Below are 14,741 nucleotides of genomic sequence, written 5' to 3'. Positions count from 1 at the left end.
AGATACAAGCATACTTGCTGCCAATTGGCTCCTGCTGCACACGGGGAACTGTGTAGTAGGAGACCTGTCAAATTATAGCAGAAGCAAAGAGCCGGCTGACTTAGGATGCCTGTTAGAGCTGAAGACACTGGGGTGTTTATCTTTGCACAGTTAGAAAAAAATGATAAATGAATATTGTAAACTTCCTTGTTTTTAGGGATTCTATCAGAATCCCTTAAATTACTGGAATGACTTTACATCCCCTTTAAAGGAACATTTCAGTGTTAAAATAAATACTGGTTAAATAAAAAATGTTTCTAACACCGTTAGTTAGCCAAAAATATAATCTATAAAGACTGGAGTAAGCGGGTGTCCCGCAGGCCGCCAGTAGGACAGCCCTGATCTAGAAAATGTCTATACAGGAGTTAATGTTTTTAAAAAATGAAAAGCTGTGGATAAATAGTAAATGGCTGTTGCAGTCTGTGTCCTCCTACAATATGTGTGGGGGACTGCAGATTTATGATCTTGGTTGAGGCATGTTGCAACAGAAATGAACAGTGTATAGTTATTAGCTGTATAGTAGTTATAGAAATAAGGCAATAAAATACACATACTATAAAAATACATATGTTTTGTTGGCTTTTAGGAACATCTATAAATAGGTGTGTGTACTAATAGCTTTATGAAAGTTATTATTGAAATGGTTACCCTTAAAGTTGTACTTAGGGCTTCCAGTATGTTAAACAGCTATTAATAACCCAACCTGTCAAAACCAAATAAACCTAAAGCATCTTAATGAGCCATATTCACCCCACACACCCAAGTTCACCCCAAGCCAATAATTGATCCATGGCAGGGGCCTATGTAGACATATCAGGGGAGGACCTGATTGTCATACTCAAACATTAGGATTGCCGCATGTGCCAGATAGATATAAGTGATAAACTGGTGAAATTGTCCTGGACTTTGTAAGGCTATTCTCAGGAACTGTGTTAGTCATGCTGAAACATCTGCATTTATAATGTTCCAAAAAAATAATATATATGTTGGTACATGGAAAAGGGCCAACTACCAACTACAAGCAAGAACATTTCCCTTGTGAAAGCCATCATTGAAAATTTGCCCTTAGGCTAAAGGTGCAGTTGTATTAAGCATCACAGATGCTTTAATGTGTGTGTGAAACTTTACCTATATGGCAAATATGATCACTCGGAGTCACAGATAACAAAGTTGCATACCAACTGTTGTTCAGTAGCAAACATTGCCCCCCCCCCCATATTTGTTAGAATCGTATGCCCTTTTTCAGCCTCTTCTAAAACTAAAGCAGTTGGTCTGTTCTTTGGCAACTATTGACACAGGGCATAATTGTTCATCTTCATGGGTGGTTACAGGCAGGGATTAAAGGCTACCTATTTAAAGATTAGATTGAGCAATCAGTAATTCATTCATTTCAAGCAACAAACCTGGATTCAAGTAGGGTAGTGCTGTCCACTGTTTTCATTGTGGTGAGATAATTACAGTATACGACATTTATGGAATAAATTATGTCATTTAAACACAGTGCTACATATCTTCAGTTGTTATTACCCAATGAATTTAGCTATCTCTTAGGGTGGTGACAAACGCTAAGATTCCGGGTAGATTAGTCGCCCATCGACAAATCTCTTCTTCAGGCGACTAATCTCCCCTTAAAGCCTTCAGCCTATAGGGCTAGAATGGAAATCGCCGGCGGGATGATACTTGGAACGCTTCATTTCCAAAGTCCCCCATGGTTTCCTCGTGAGACAACTTCGGAAAGTGAAGCGCTCTGAGTGCCATCCCGCTGGCAATTTACATTCTAGCCAGTGGAAGGCTTTTCGGGGAGATTAGTCGCCACTGGATGACTAATCTCCCCGCATTCTTAGCTTGTGTCACCACCCTAAGAGATAGCTAAATTCATTGGGTAATAGATTTAACCAAAGTTGTATAGTATCAATGAGAAATTGTCTTCTGCTCTTTTTATCATGATTCATAAATAGTTTAGGAACCCATCACTGCTTTCTATACAGGTGTTGAATTGTGGCATTTAAGGTATATTCACTGCTATGAAATTTATTTAGCTAGGAAATTTACTCAAAACCATATGATTTAAAAATGAAAATAGTTTTTATTTCTTTGAAAAATTTAAGGGATTAAAACAAAGAAATATTGTATCTAACTTTGTATTTCACAAACAGGGTTATTATGAAACTGTAGCAAATATATCATCTAATTGACAAGGTCCCCAAGTGCTTTAGCCATGGACACTGTCATCCTTTGAATTGACATATGTACACTGTGTGCTATGTCCTCACATTGAACCTAGAACTTGGCAATGGAAAGGGCCAAAGGAAATGAAAAATAAGATAGAAAAGGACAGCAGGTGTTGTGGAAATAACTTCAGAAGCAAAATAATTGTAGAAAATGTGTTTTCATCCTCTTTCCACATTCAAAAAGGAGGTCACACCTAACCTTGTGCTTCAAATGGCTCACTTGACCCCTGAAGAAGAAAAAAACTGATTATCATGCTTTGAGAAAAAAGCCAGCACTTTAGGATGGAGCTGCTTTCATGGAGGCTATTGTTACTCCTACTCAATGTAACTGAAGGAGTCAGGAGTCACAATGAGTCATCGTAAGTTAGGTTGAAAAAAGATACACGTCCATCAAGTTCAACCTTTCAACTTTTTTAACCTGCTAGTTGATCCAAAGTCATGGCAACTTTTCCTTTACTCAACCAGCAGCTGAGTAATAATACTTGTCAGATATTATATTGATGTCAGATATTGTATTGTGCTGTTTTAGGAGAGTACCAGACTGTTGGAAAGGTGAAAGAGAAGTTGACATCAACCCAGGGGTGCTGCCCCAGTGAAGCAAGTTGAGAAACTCGCCTCAGGCACTCCACTAGTTACCAATTAAATTTTAGCAAACATACTGGTGGTCCGATTGTAATAGGGAAAACTGCACTACCTACTGATCAATACTAAGGGGCAGATTTATCTGAATGTAAATTTAGAGCTTAATAAATCTGTTCATTCCTATGAGATTTTTAGAATTGAATGTATGGATGGGTAGAGTTATAACTTTCCAAGTCAAATTGGCTCATGTCCACAAAAAAATGACATATTATTTACCCATTTCCTCTTTCCACCTCTCGTATTTTGAGGTAGTTATTTCTAAAACCTGATCCCCACTGACCACCTTTGGATGTCTTAATGCCATGTCAAAAAGATGCCCATTATAAATGAAACTAACACTAAAGTTGCAGAACACAGCACTGGGTCCTAATACATTTCTAGAATCAATTTCCAAATGAAATGATTAGGAACCAGTGCTATAAGCTTCATGCTCATATGTGTACACAAAACAAGTTATGGAGCACACAGGAAAAACTGCTACTCTGCTCACTATAATTGACCAAATTATAGTGTATTATCCTGCTGTTTTTTTTGCACAGCATAATAATTAAGCCCCTTAAACTAAAGAAAAACCGAAAAGCTCCTGTGATAGTCAAACACGTGCTTTAAAGGAGAACTAAAACTTAACTAAAGTAGGCTAGAAATGTTATACATTATTTTTTGAGCTTCTGTACAAGACTAAGGCAACCACAGCCCTTAAGCAGTGAAGATCTGTGTCTCCAAAGATGCCCCAGTAGCTGGTTCACTGCACATGCTCTGTGTGCTGTCACTTACTGAGCTAAGGGACCCTCTCACAATATACAGTACACATAGAATATAAATGTCACAATATTAGGCTGATTAGTAATTAATACAGATAATTACTACACAGCAGCACATAAACCAGTGCATCTAGCATCAGAATTTAATAATCAGCCCTGTAGCATCAGCTTATATTACAGACAAACCTCATGTTCTGCTTGATAATTTGTGATGACCCCTAAGCTTAGCTTCTCAACAGCTGCTCAGAGCCCACTTTCCAATATGGTGACCCCCTGTGACAAGTTTGAAGTCCTGGACCATCGCTTCTATTGAGAATCTGAAACTTTAAGCTGGTGCAATAAGTTCTATATATAAAATATAGCATTTTTGGCCATATTTATTTTTAGGGTTTAGTTCTCCTTTAAACAACAATCCTCTCATTGGCAGGTGTTAGAAATTGTAAACCTACCTACACATGTAGACCCTTAAACTCTGAAAAAAGTTGTCCACTATTTGTTTTTATGTGTCAGGCAGTGTAGAAGTGACATGAAAGTACCAGAGTGACAGTGCTGATTTCTGCTTTTTTAGATTTCTCTTCAATCAGGTCTACACTGTATACATATGATATTATAAACACTATGTCTTCAATACACTGAACAATGAAAGCTTTTTACAAGGTCTTTTTCTGCGGAGAAATCATACTGTAAATACAACCATTCATCAACATGATTAGTCATCTGAGACTGACGATATATTCCTGTGAGTGGCCACCAAGGTTTCATTTATTAGCTTTTTTCCCCTGCTATCCCTTAAAGAGCCAGTACCACAAAATTCAAATGCCATTTCTGAATTTAAATGTGCACTTCGAGAATGTCCACATAATCTTTAAGAATGCCTGATATTTTAGTTTAATAATACATTTGCTTTTATTTTGTAGGGTGTTCAGGTGCAGGTGATGAATACCTAATGTTTCACTGAAATAAAAAGCCTACAAATACCTGAAATGACAGTTACAATGAGTAACTATTTGTTGTTATTGATTCTGTACTCCTTACTGCGTTTTTGCAAAATGGTTATTGGTTTTGCTTGTCCCCTAGCTCCCACTGAACCCTTGTTGTGCAAGTTTGCTGATGGAGGACAGAAGAAGCGACAGAATCAGAACAAATATATCCAGAATGGAAGAGCCTGGCCTAGAGAGGGCGAGGTGAGATTTGTAAGTCTTTCCATAAAACTTCATGGTGGGTGTGTGAATAATGACTAGCTAAATGTGTGACTCACTCTGAGTTTCTTGGCTCCGTCAATCCACCGCCGGGGTGTGTGTCATCCAATTGAGAATCTCTGCTCATCTTTTGTCACAATGAGTGATGAACCAGAGCAAGGAAGCATCAAGAGATTCCTCCTACTTTAGTAAGGTGGCCTCACACAAGCAGCATTAAGCTGCTGATTCCGTCCCTTCAGACCCAGTCAGCAGCTTATCTGCAAATTGGCCAGATATGAATCGGGCAGGTTTGAAAATCCAATCGATTGTATGCGATCCTCATCCAACAGGTCTCTGTAGGCGCCAATAGATGATCTGATCATTGGCCCTGCTGCCATAATCTGATGAGAAAACTCATGTGTCCTTTTTAAATAAGGATTGTTATTTACTATTTTCCTCTGGCTGTTACTAAAATTCTGCTTTGTAATCAGATTATATGCAGTGGCGTGTTTCTAAATTGTACAGGAAAATAAAAGCATTTTGCTCTTGCATACCATTTGCTTTGAATCAGTTGAATAGAGAAGGCAGAGGGAACAATGAGATGCTGATTTGCATTGAAATCTGCCTTTTCAAGGGCTGACATCCATTCCTGGAGCAGTGTTTTTCCTGTCTGTCGAATATTTGCAAGTTCAAGACCTAAGCTCATTTAGTTCATAGCAACACCATAAATGGAAATTCATTTTTTTATTTAACCAGCTTAATGGCCAGGTAGCTCAGGACAATGTGCATAATGAATGGAACATGCCTACTGCAGAATGCTCAAACTATGGCTATAAGCTTCCATTCAGGCTTTTTTTGTCTGAGCTGAAATACACCATGGGGCATAATTATAGACGTGTGAAAACTATTTTACACCCAAACCAATATGTGTAGAAAGTGGCGTAAAATAACTGGTGTATTTATAAAGCTCTATTGACCTTCTTATGCTTGAATAAACGGCATGCATGGTGATCACAGAAATAAGCCGTTGCAAAAAGCTAATCTTGCTGTTTGTTAAAGGAGTGTATTTTTGCTGTTACACCATCTTAGTGCTGTAATGTATACCATCATTTTACTCCACCTTGGACCTGGTAAAATTCATTGACTTGTGGGACAAATTCAGCAAATAATGGTGTCAAGCGTGGCATTGGTGTATTCCATTGAGCATTTCAACCTTAGTTTTTATACAGCTTTATAACGTTTGGTTTTTATCTTTAACTTCCATTTATTGTACCTAAAGGAAATTACATAATGGGCTGACTATGTTCAAACAACACATATGGTCCTGGTTCGTGGATTGCGTATTCATGCTTAACTACTTTTGACCAAGATGGACTTATTGCATCAAAGCTACAAAAAAAGACTACATAAACAGAGTTCCATTTTTTTTATACAGAAACATTATGGCCAGATTTTTAAAATTGATATGTTTATCAAAGAAGATAACTATCCACACTTCTTCCTGTTACAGTTAGAGTTGTAGTATTTTTGGTCAGGTGATCTCTGAGGCAGCACAGATAGAGTCACGAAATGGTGGCTCAAGGCAAGAGATGGAAAAGGGCTTAAATATTTACTTAAATATATACACCAGTTTGGTAAGATTCTTTAATATGCCACTTCATTTGATATAAACTGTTGCTTAAGTATTCATTTTGGAGGTATAGTTTTTCTTTAAGGATACAAACAATTATTTTCCACAATTGAATCAAATTATTACATGAAAAACGAGAGGTATATTTTTACCAAATGGTAAATCTCATTGGCGCTCAGTATAAATTACAGATCAATAATTCCGGAAACAAAAGCAAAGGAATGTTTCTACACAGTAAGTACCGTTGTCATATATTACATTGTTGTTATATATTTTTCATCCACAGGCTGGCATGACACTTACATATGACCCCACCACTGCTGCTATTCAAAATGGGTATGTCAGAAGGTGATTTCCAACTCTGATTTTTTAATTACATCAATTGTATCCTCACAATTTTTCACTGATCATTCAAAACCTGTGTTCTGTTCTTGTTTTAGGTTTTACCCCACACCGTACAGCATCGCCACTAACAGAATGATTACCCAGACATCGATCACACCTTATCTTGCGTCTCCTGTGTCAACGTACCAGGTGTGTGGTCACCATTTATTTGATGACACAAATAAAATTGCAGCTTAAGAAGTGTGGGCTTCCCAACTTCACTGTGTTTTCTGTTCTCCTGAACCCCACTTTGTAATCTGTTCTTCCCAACCCCACTGTGCAGTCTGTTCTTCCCAACCCCACTGTGTAGTCTGTTCTTCTCAACCCCACTGTGTAGTCTGTTCTTCCCAACCCCACTGTGTAGTCTGTTCTTCTCAACCCCACTGTGTAGTCTGTTCTTCCCAACCCCACTGTGTAGTCTGTTCTTCTCAATCCCACTGTGTAGTCTGTTCTTCTCAACCCCACTGTGTAGTCTGTTCTTCTCAACCCCACTGTGTAGTCTGTTCTTCCCAACCCCATTGTGTAGTCTGTTCTTCCCAACCCCACTGTGTAGTCTGTTCTTCTCAACCCCACTGTGTAGTCTGTTCTTCCCAACCCCACTGTGTAGTCTGTTCTTCTCAACCCCACTGTGTAGTCTGTTCTTCTCAACCCCACTGTGTAGTCTGTTCTTCCCAACCCCACTGTGTAGTCTGTTCTTCTCAACCCCACTGTGTAGTCTGTTCTTCCCAACCCCACTGTGTAGTCTGTTCTTCCCAACCCCACTGTGTAAAAAATAAACTGAACATGAAAATGTACATCCCGGAGAGCTTGTTTAGGGTTAATCAGTAACCCCAAAGGGATCCCAAGTATTTGTGCTTCGAGCCAAACCAAAAAGAGACTGATTTTGATTTGTGTTATTACTAAAGTTTGAATTAATGTGCATTTCTTAGCACTCAATTAAAGGACTTGGGAAAGCTGAATGGTATTAAGGGATCAGAACTCCAAACCAAAATGCCTAGCAGAGTCAAAAATATTTGTGTAGAAATCATCTCTCTAATTGGCCAAACAGTGGCCATTATGCCTTGTAGTCTTTAAAATCCGAGGTTAGGGCTTGAATGGTTTCACACAGTTCAGATTAAGGAAACAGGAAGAAAACCAGGAGCACCTTGAACATTATAAAACAAAAAAAATGCAGCCGAGGAGCCAATCATTAGCCACAGACCACTGATCTCATGAGAAAGTTACTTTACGGAATATTTCCTTGACTGTAGGAATTATCTGCCAGTCATTTAAAACCACTTCTCTCTCCTCATTCCTCATGCTTCATTCAGTTATAGGTAGCATATAAACAACTGTGGGTCTGAGAGTCAAGTGTTGCATTGGTGGAGGAAGCTGAGTGGGGTTGAGGAAGGGGAAGGTCATCGGGAAAGGCTGTGGTGTTTCAGAATGAGTAAACCGTGAATATAAGGCTGATGCCTGAGAGAGAAAGAGAGAGAGAGAGTGAGTGAGAGAGAGAGAGAGACTATAAGGTCTATAGAGATAGACATTTGCTATTAGCCTTCACAAATTACTGAAAGCTCTCTATCATATTGCATGTATCTGTTGGCTTCATAGTTAATAATAGTTAATAGTGCCTTGTGTTGGCCATACATAGATATTCATTTTGTCTGTGGTGCATGCATCTGCCAAGACAAATAATTTGGCAGCTCCTGGTCGTGGTTACTATACATAGAAGAAGGGATTTTGTGTACATACAATGAGTGATGCCCATAATATTTACTGATCGATAAACATATGCACATATAAATTAGTGTTCAGTGAAAATATAACAGAATAGGGTACATATTTTCACTACAATAAAACTCCCATTTACCTGAAATAAACTCCTCCGAGGAAGACACAGTGAACAAAGTAAGAAAAGTTAAACATTTGTTTTTTACGAAACATCTCAATAATTAGGGCTCTTTCCCAAGTTCCTTTAAAAAAGAAAAGTGCGTTTATTTTCAGACAATCATATCACGGAGAAGCAGCGGCATGAATGATGGCCCGTTGGTTCTTATCTGCTGTCAGATTGTATGTTTCTATTCTGCTAGCAGATCCGGGGAGTCCCAGGACACAGTTCCGAGGCCGAGTGCAATAGACTGCATCAGCCATTGTGCACATTTGAAGTATAATCTGTGTTCAGCATTTTGGCTCTGGGGATTGTGGCAGTTGAAGGATTACAGCCTCACTCTCTGGCTGGGTTTCTTTTCATGTTTAATTGATAAGAATGAAAGCATGCTCCATCAAGTCTATGGCAATATCTCACTCTGGTGTTTGTTCCATTAGGTGCAGAGTCCATCTTGGATACCACCCCAACCTTACATCATGCAACACGCAGTAAGTTCTTTTTCTGCTTCTAATCACATTAATTTTCTTGACAGTACAGGTATGAAACCTGTTATCCAGAATGCTGTGGACCGGAGGCTTTCCGGATAATGGATCTTTCTGTAATCTAGATCGCCATACCTTAAGTCTACTAGAAAATCCTGTAAACATTAAATAAACCTAATAGGCTGGTTTTGCTTCCAAGTAGGATTAATTATATCTTAGTTTGGATCAAGTACATTCTGCCACTAGATGGAGCTTGCAATGAAAACTCCCTACTATGCTCTTTGGAAAATGTCATTGCTGTAAAACAGCCTTCACATCCCATACTCTAAGGGGCACATTTACTAAGTTCGAGGGAAGGATTAGAATAAAAAATACTTCGAATTTTGAAGTTTTTTTTGGCTACTTCGACCATCGAATTGGCTACTTCGACCTTCGACTTCGATTCAAATTAAAAATCGCTCGACTATTTGACCATTCGATAGTCGAAGTACCGTCTCTTTAAAAAAAAACTTCGACCACCTACTTCGCCATCTAAAACCTACCGAGCACCAATGTTAGCCTATGGGGAAGGTCCCTATAGGCTTTCCTAGCAATTTCTGATCGAAGGATCGTTCGATTCGAAGGATTTAATCGTTCGAACGATTTTTCCTTCGATCGAACGAATTGCGGTAAATATATCGAATATCGAAGTCGAAGGATTTAACTTCGATGGTCAAATATCGAGGGTTAATTAACCCTCGATATTTGACCCTTAGTAAATGTGCCCCTAAATGTTAGAATAAAATTTAAGACAGCTGTGGCAGGCTATACAAGAGCACTGTTGTGTTTACAGTTGACAGGTAAGGAAAACACAAACATATGCATTTCCCAAAGTATATGGGGTGTTTTGCTTTGCATCCCAAATGCAATTTACGCCGTTGGTACTCTGGCTTTCTGGGACAGCTCTTGAATGTGTATTGACATGACAAATATATAAGTAGGGAAGGCTCCCCGCTTTGCCTTCTCTGTTCTCTGCAGATCATACTGTTCCTGTTTTGATGCACTCGCTGTGATTTCCTAAAACTTCATGGTGACACATTTCTGTAATTATATCTTCATTTCCTCTCTTGGCTTCCTCCTCCTCCTCCATCAATGCACTGCTGCCTCTCTCTCTCTTGCCAAATGCCTTTTCATTCAGTTTTCAGCTCTCAACGGCTCCCTTTTTCTTTTCATCTCAGTAATATGGCATCAGTGCATTTCATGCTATTTATCATTAATACTATATGGGACAGTATTACAAAGGTATTTACTGACATCCCACTACCCGACTGCCACATGCTGTCTAGATTATTTTCTTCCAGGTCCATTTTGGACCGGCGTGGTTTTGGCTGCACAACCTTTAGGATTTGTGAGATAACCTTAGCAGTGCTATAGAATGTGGCACTTTCCTGTGCAATTTTGAAATAGAAATCCCAGAATCCACGGCTACTGATCTTGGAAATTGTTGTTCGCAACAGCTATTGTTGGAAGTATCCTTGGCAGAGGTGGTGCATGAATATCTGTCTTACCTTACTGCACAGACTATCCCATAGTAACAACCCCTTCCCCTGACACATATTGCCTTACTACACAGTTCAAGAATTACAGCCCCTTCCCTTGACACCATTTGTATGGAATCCAAGGTAGTTGGTCCTACATACAACTCCCCAATGCTGGCCGTGGTGCTGCTGCAGATGGGAAAGCAGAGGAAAGCAGATATAAATATGTATGTAGACTAAACTAGAGGAATTAGCTACATGCTCATAAAGGGAATTTCAAATGATCTTTAAACCCATTATAAATGACGCCAAAGGCGTTTCACACATAGAAACACGTTGCGTTGGAAAGCACCGTCAGCTCACCTCTTCAAATAAACAGTGCTGTTCCTTTTAATGCATTTGGCTTGGGGCCCTCTCCCTTGCACATCTGTTTTACCCATCTGGCAGCGCTGAGCTCTCTCGACTGGCGTCCTCACATCCTGTTAAACCCATTGTTCAAATTAGATGTTGGGACCACCGCAGGTGCAGCCCCCAGCTTTACTGACTAGCCCTGATGGTTTTACCATTGGCTTAGAAGCATATGTTTCTCCTGCTACTGATGAAACTACAAATCACAGAAACCTGGTCCTGCAGCCTGCCATTTACTGTTATATTCATGTGCATTTTGCAGTGGAAATCTTGCGTTTGTAAGGTTGGTTGGTCCTCATGATCTCTTTAAAGTACAGGTATGGGGCCTGTTATCCAGAATGCTCGGGACCTGGGGTTTCCCGGAAAATGGATCTTTCTGTAATTTGGGTCATCATGCCTTAAGTCTACTAGAAATTCATTTAAACATTAAATAGGTTGGTTTTGCTTCCAATAAGGATTAATTATATCTTCGTTGGGATCAAGTACAAGCTACTGTTTTATTATTACAGAGAAAAAGGAAATCATTTTTAAAAAATTGGATTATATGGATAAAATGGAGTCTATGGGAGACAGCCATTCCATAATTAGGAGCTTTCTGGATATCAGGTTTCCGGCTAAGGGATCCTATACCTGTACAACAAAACCTAAATCTCTAGCCTGGACTGCCAGTATATTAAATACCCCCCCAAATTCCAGTGACTAATCACTAATCATAATTTGGATCTTCATACTTTGTCTACTAGAAAATCATGTAAACCTTAAATAAACCCAATAGGCTGGTTCTGCTTCCAATAAAGATTAATTTTATCTGAGTTTGGATCAAGTAGAAGCTACTGTGTTATTATTACAGAGACAAAGGAAATCATTTTAAATATTTGGATTATTTGGATAAAATGCAGTCTATGGGAGGCAGCCTTTCCATAAGCTTTCCAGAGCTTTCTGGATAAGCGGTTTCTGGATAATGGATCTCATACCTGTATAAAAAAAAAAGTCCACAGGGTGTTTTCAACACCACCATATTTCTAGGTTGTCACAGATGCGCCTACACTGCTCACGCACCAGCCCAAAAAGATGGGGGCATTTCATAATGGAAAGGACCCAGAAAAGTTTATGAAAAAGTAGTCCCAGCCCAGGTCTCACTGTATGGTAAACTGTATCTAGCTTGGAAAGACTTATGTCAGCTCCCATTCATGTGCATGAAGCTATTTGAGTTAAGGGTTACATTATTACGGCCATTGTGTTCTATGCAGTACCTAGAGTTATGCCTTGTACAGAGAGAGCAGAGCTATTAGGCCCCAGTAAGGTGTATGGGGGTGGCATAGATCTGATGGTGCATGCAATTAATAACCATTGTTACATGCACAGCAGCCAACTCTGCATTAATACAGTTATTCACATAGTGAAGGGGAAGGTAAATTGGGTCATTGGAAATTTTTGAATGTCAGTGTTTCTTGTTGAGCGGTTTCATTCTCATGTCTGATTTCCCTGGTTCTTTAATTGCCTTCTATTCTTTGTTTTTTTGCTCAGGGAGCTGTGTTAACCCCGTCCATGGAACACCCCATGTCACTACAGCCTGCCTCCATGATGAACCCTTTGGCACAGCAAATGAGTCATATGTCTTTAAGCAGCAGCGGAACAGTAAGTGGTATCTATGGGCTGGAAATTATTTCGTTATTTTTGGTCATTAACCCTATTTCCTGTTCCCCCATACATCCTGCTTAAGTTTCCAGTTCACTGCCTTTAAACCCATACAATGCCCTAAATGTCCATGCACGTTGCTTAGATTCCTAGTTTTCTTTATTAATCTTGCACCCCAATACCAGTTTTTTACCCTGCCTAGTATCCCAGTTCAGTGCATTAATCCACTTTCTTGCACAATAATTACTTATAGCCTGACAAGGTTCCTAGTTCACTGTTTATAATCGTATACATTGCTCCACCCTTAAACCCTGCCTAGGTTCCCAGTTCACTTCCCATACCCTCACACTCTTGTCTAGTATCCCAGTTCATTGCTTCTAGACTTTCTTCCTGCCCCTTGCTTTTTATACTCCATCTGATTTTCCAGTTCCTTGCCTAGAATTATACATCCTCATCCTTCAATTGGTGGTTTTTTTTCATATTTACTTTTTTGTTCTGCAACTCTCATGTTCGCTAGGGCATAATAACTTAGCAACCACATAGCAGTTTGCATGTCAGATGGAAGATTAGTAGAAGAGGGTCTCAAAAAGCAATGCTAATTATTCAAAGTAAATAAACGAAGGTGTTTCTGTAACACGCTAAACATTTATTTAAAGGGGAACCTATTCCAACTACACTTGACTAGTGTTAGTATTGGGTGTTTGGAACTTGTTATTGGACTGGTGCAGATTTCCATGTTACCACCCTTCTACATAAGTCCATAGTTACATCAATTCTGTCAATTACGTCAATAGAACATTCTAATTTTACTGTATGTCATTAGAGCTGATATTTTGTTCCACACTCCACACTTGAAAAATATCTTTTTGTATACTGTGATACTGTGAAACGTCATTAGACTTATGACCAAGTGCTCAAGCAAAGCTACAGTACTGGTCGGGTGACCTTACCCCTCTGTGTGAATCTTGCGTCTGAGTCCATTTACAAATGTCACATTCCTCAAGCATAACTATGTCAGCAACCACAAGGGCGAGCAACAGTTACACAGTCATTAAGGAGTGGTTCCTGTGCTTAAGAAATCCACACCTTAAAAGATTACGGGTTGTCCTGTATCATAGGTTCCGCTTCTGTGGCTGATTTAATTGACCGAGCCCTTTCTGGGCAACACAGTCACCCATCAATAAGTGGCAAGTAAAGTATCAAATATACTAGAAGGACATTTGCTGTCACTGCCACAGGGATAAACAGGTTCCCTGAGCTGAATGTAACTGGCTATTCTGGTTTCCCAAAAATCTGCGAGCAGGCAACTAACCATAAGCTCTTATACATATAAAGCAGTTTCTGAAGCACCAAGTTCTATGACTTGGGCATACTGCTGGTATTATTACTCTTGCTTTACTTATGTAACACTAATTTGGTTACTGTCTCTTTAAATCACCACTTACCCTTGGCAATCCAGGGGCCCTGAGTCCCTTTTGCATTGAAAAGTACTGGGAACTGGGAATTACAGCGCAGTGCCTCCACCTAGTGAACACTGAGGAAGACACCTCAGGGGGTTACACTAGGAATAATAAAACACACAGTTTGCAATTTGAACCAATATAAACTTTATATAAACAAAAAGTAAACACTTGGGCAACTAATACACTCTGCACTCCTACACTGGGGACACGTGGGACACTCCCTAAACCACTATTAGGTGCTTAACTGTTGCTTCACACAGTCCTTGGTAGATATCACAGTCCTTGGTAGATATCACAGTCCCAATCCTCCTGAAGGGGTTAATAATCACACAGTTCAAATGATTGTCCCTTCCCCAGAGCTCTTACTCCCCAGGTAGCGCTACCTTATTCCCCAAAAGTACCTCTCCCTTTTGAATGTTGGCAGCAGCTCTCTCGTAGCAGGTAAAGGGTTAACAGCTGTCTTCAGTATGGGGCCCCACGCTTGTATCCGTGCCAGTA

At 39.5% G+C, this 14,741-nt stretch overlaps 1 protein-coding gene across 1 annotated transcript in view; it reads left to right on the top strand.

Moving 5' to 3' along the window:
* The window catches only part of rbms1.S (RNA binding motif, single stranded interacting protein 1 S homeolog), a gene marked incomplete at its 5' end in the record, with an annotated part of 103,667 nt that overhangs the window by 82,772 nt on the left and 6,154 nt on the right, over positions 1 to 14,741 (top strand). Inside the window, 5 exon segments of the mRNA NM_001086938.1 lie at positions 4,751 to 4,866; positions 6,768 to 6,817; positions 6,922 to 7,015; positions 9,173 to 9,223; positions 12,670 to 12,780. Of these exon segments, the coding sequence (NP_001080407.1) occupies positions 4,751 to 4,866; positions 6,768 to 6,817; positions 6,922 to 7,015; positions 9,173 to 9,223; positions 12,670 to 12,780 (422 nt within the window).

Source organism: Xenopus laevis, chromosome 9_10S (assembly GCF_017654675.1).
Source record: "Xenopus laevis strain J_2021 chromosome 9_10S, Xenopus_laevis_v10.1, whole genome shotgun sequence".
Taxonomy (NCBI): domain Eukaryota; kingdom Metazoa; phylum Chordata; class Amphibia; order Anura; family Pipidae; genus Xenopus; species Xenopus laevis.
The sequence above is the reverse complement of the archived record's forward strand: the minus strand, read 5'-3'. Positions and strand labels throughout refer to the sequence as shown.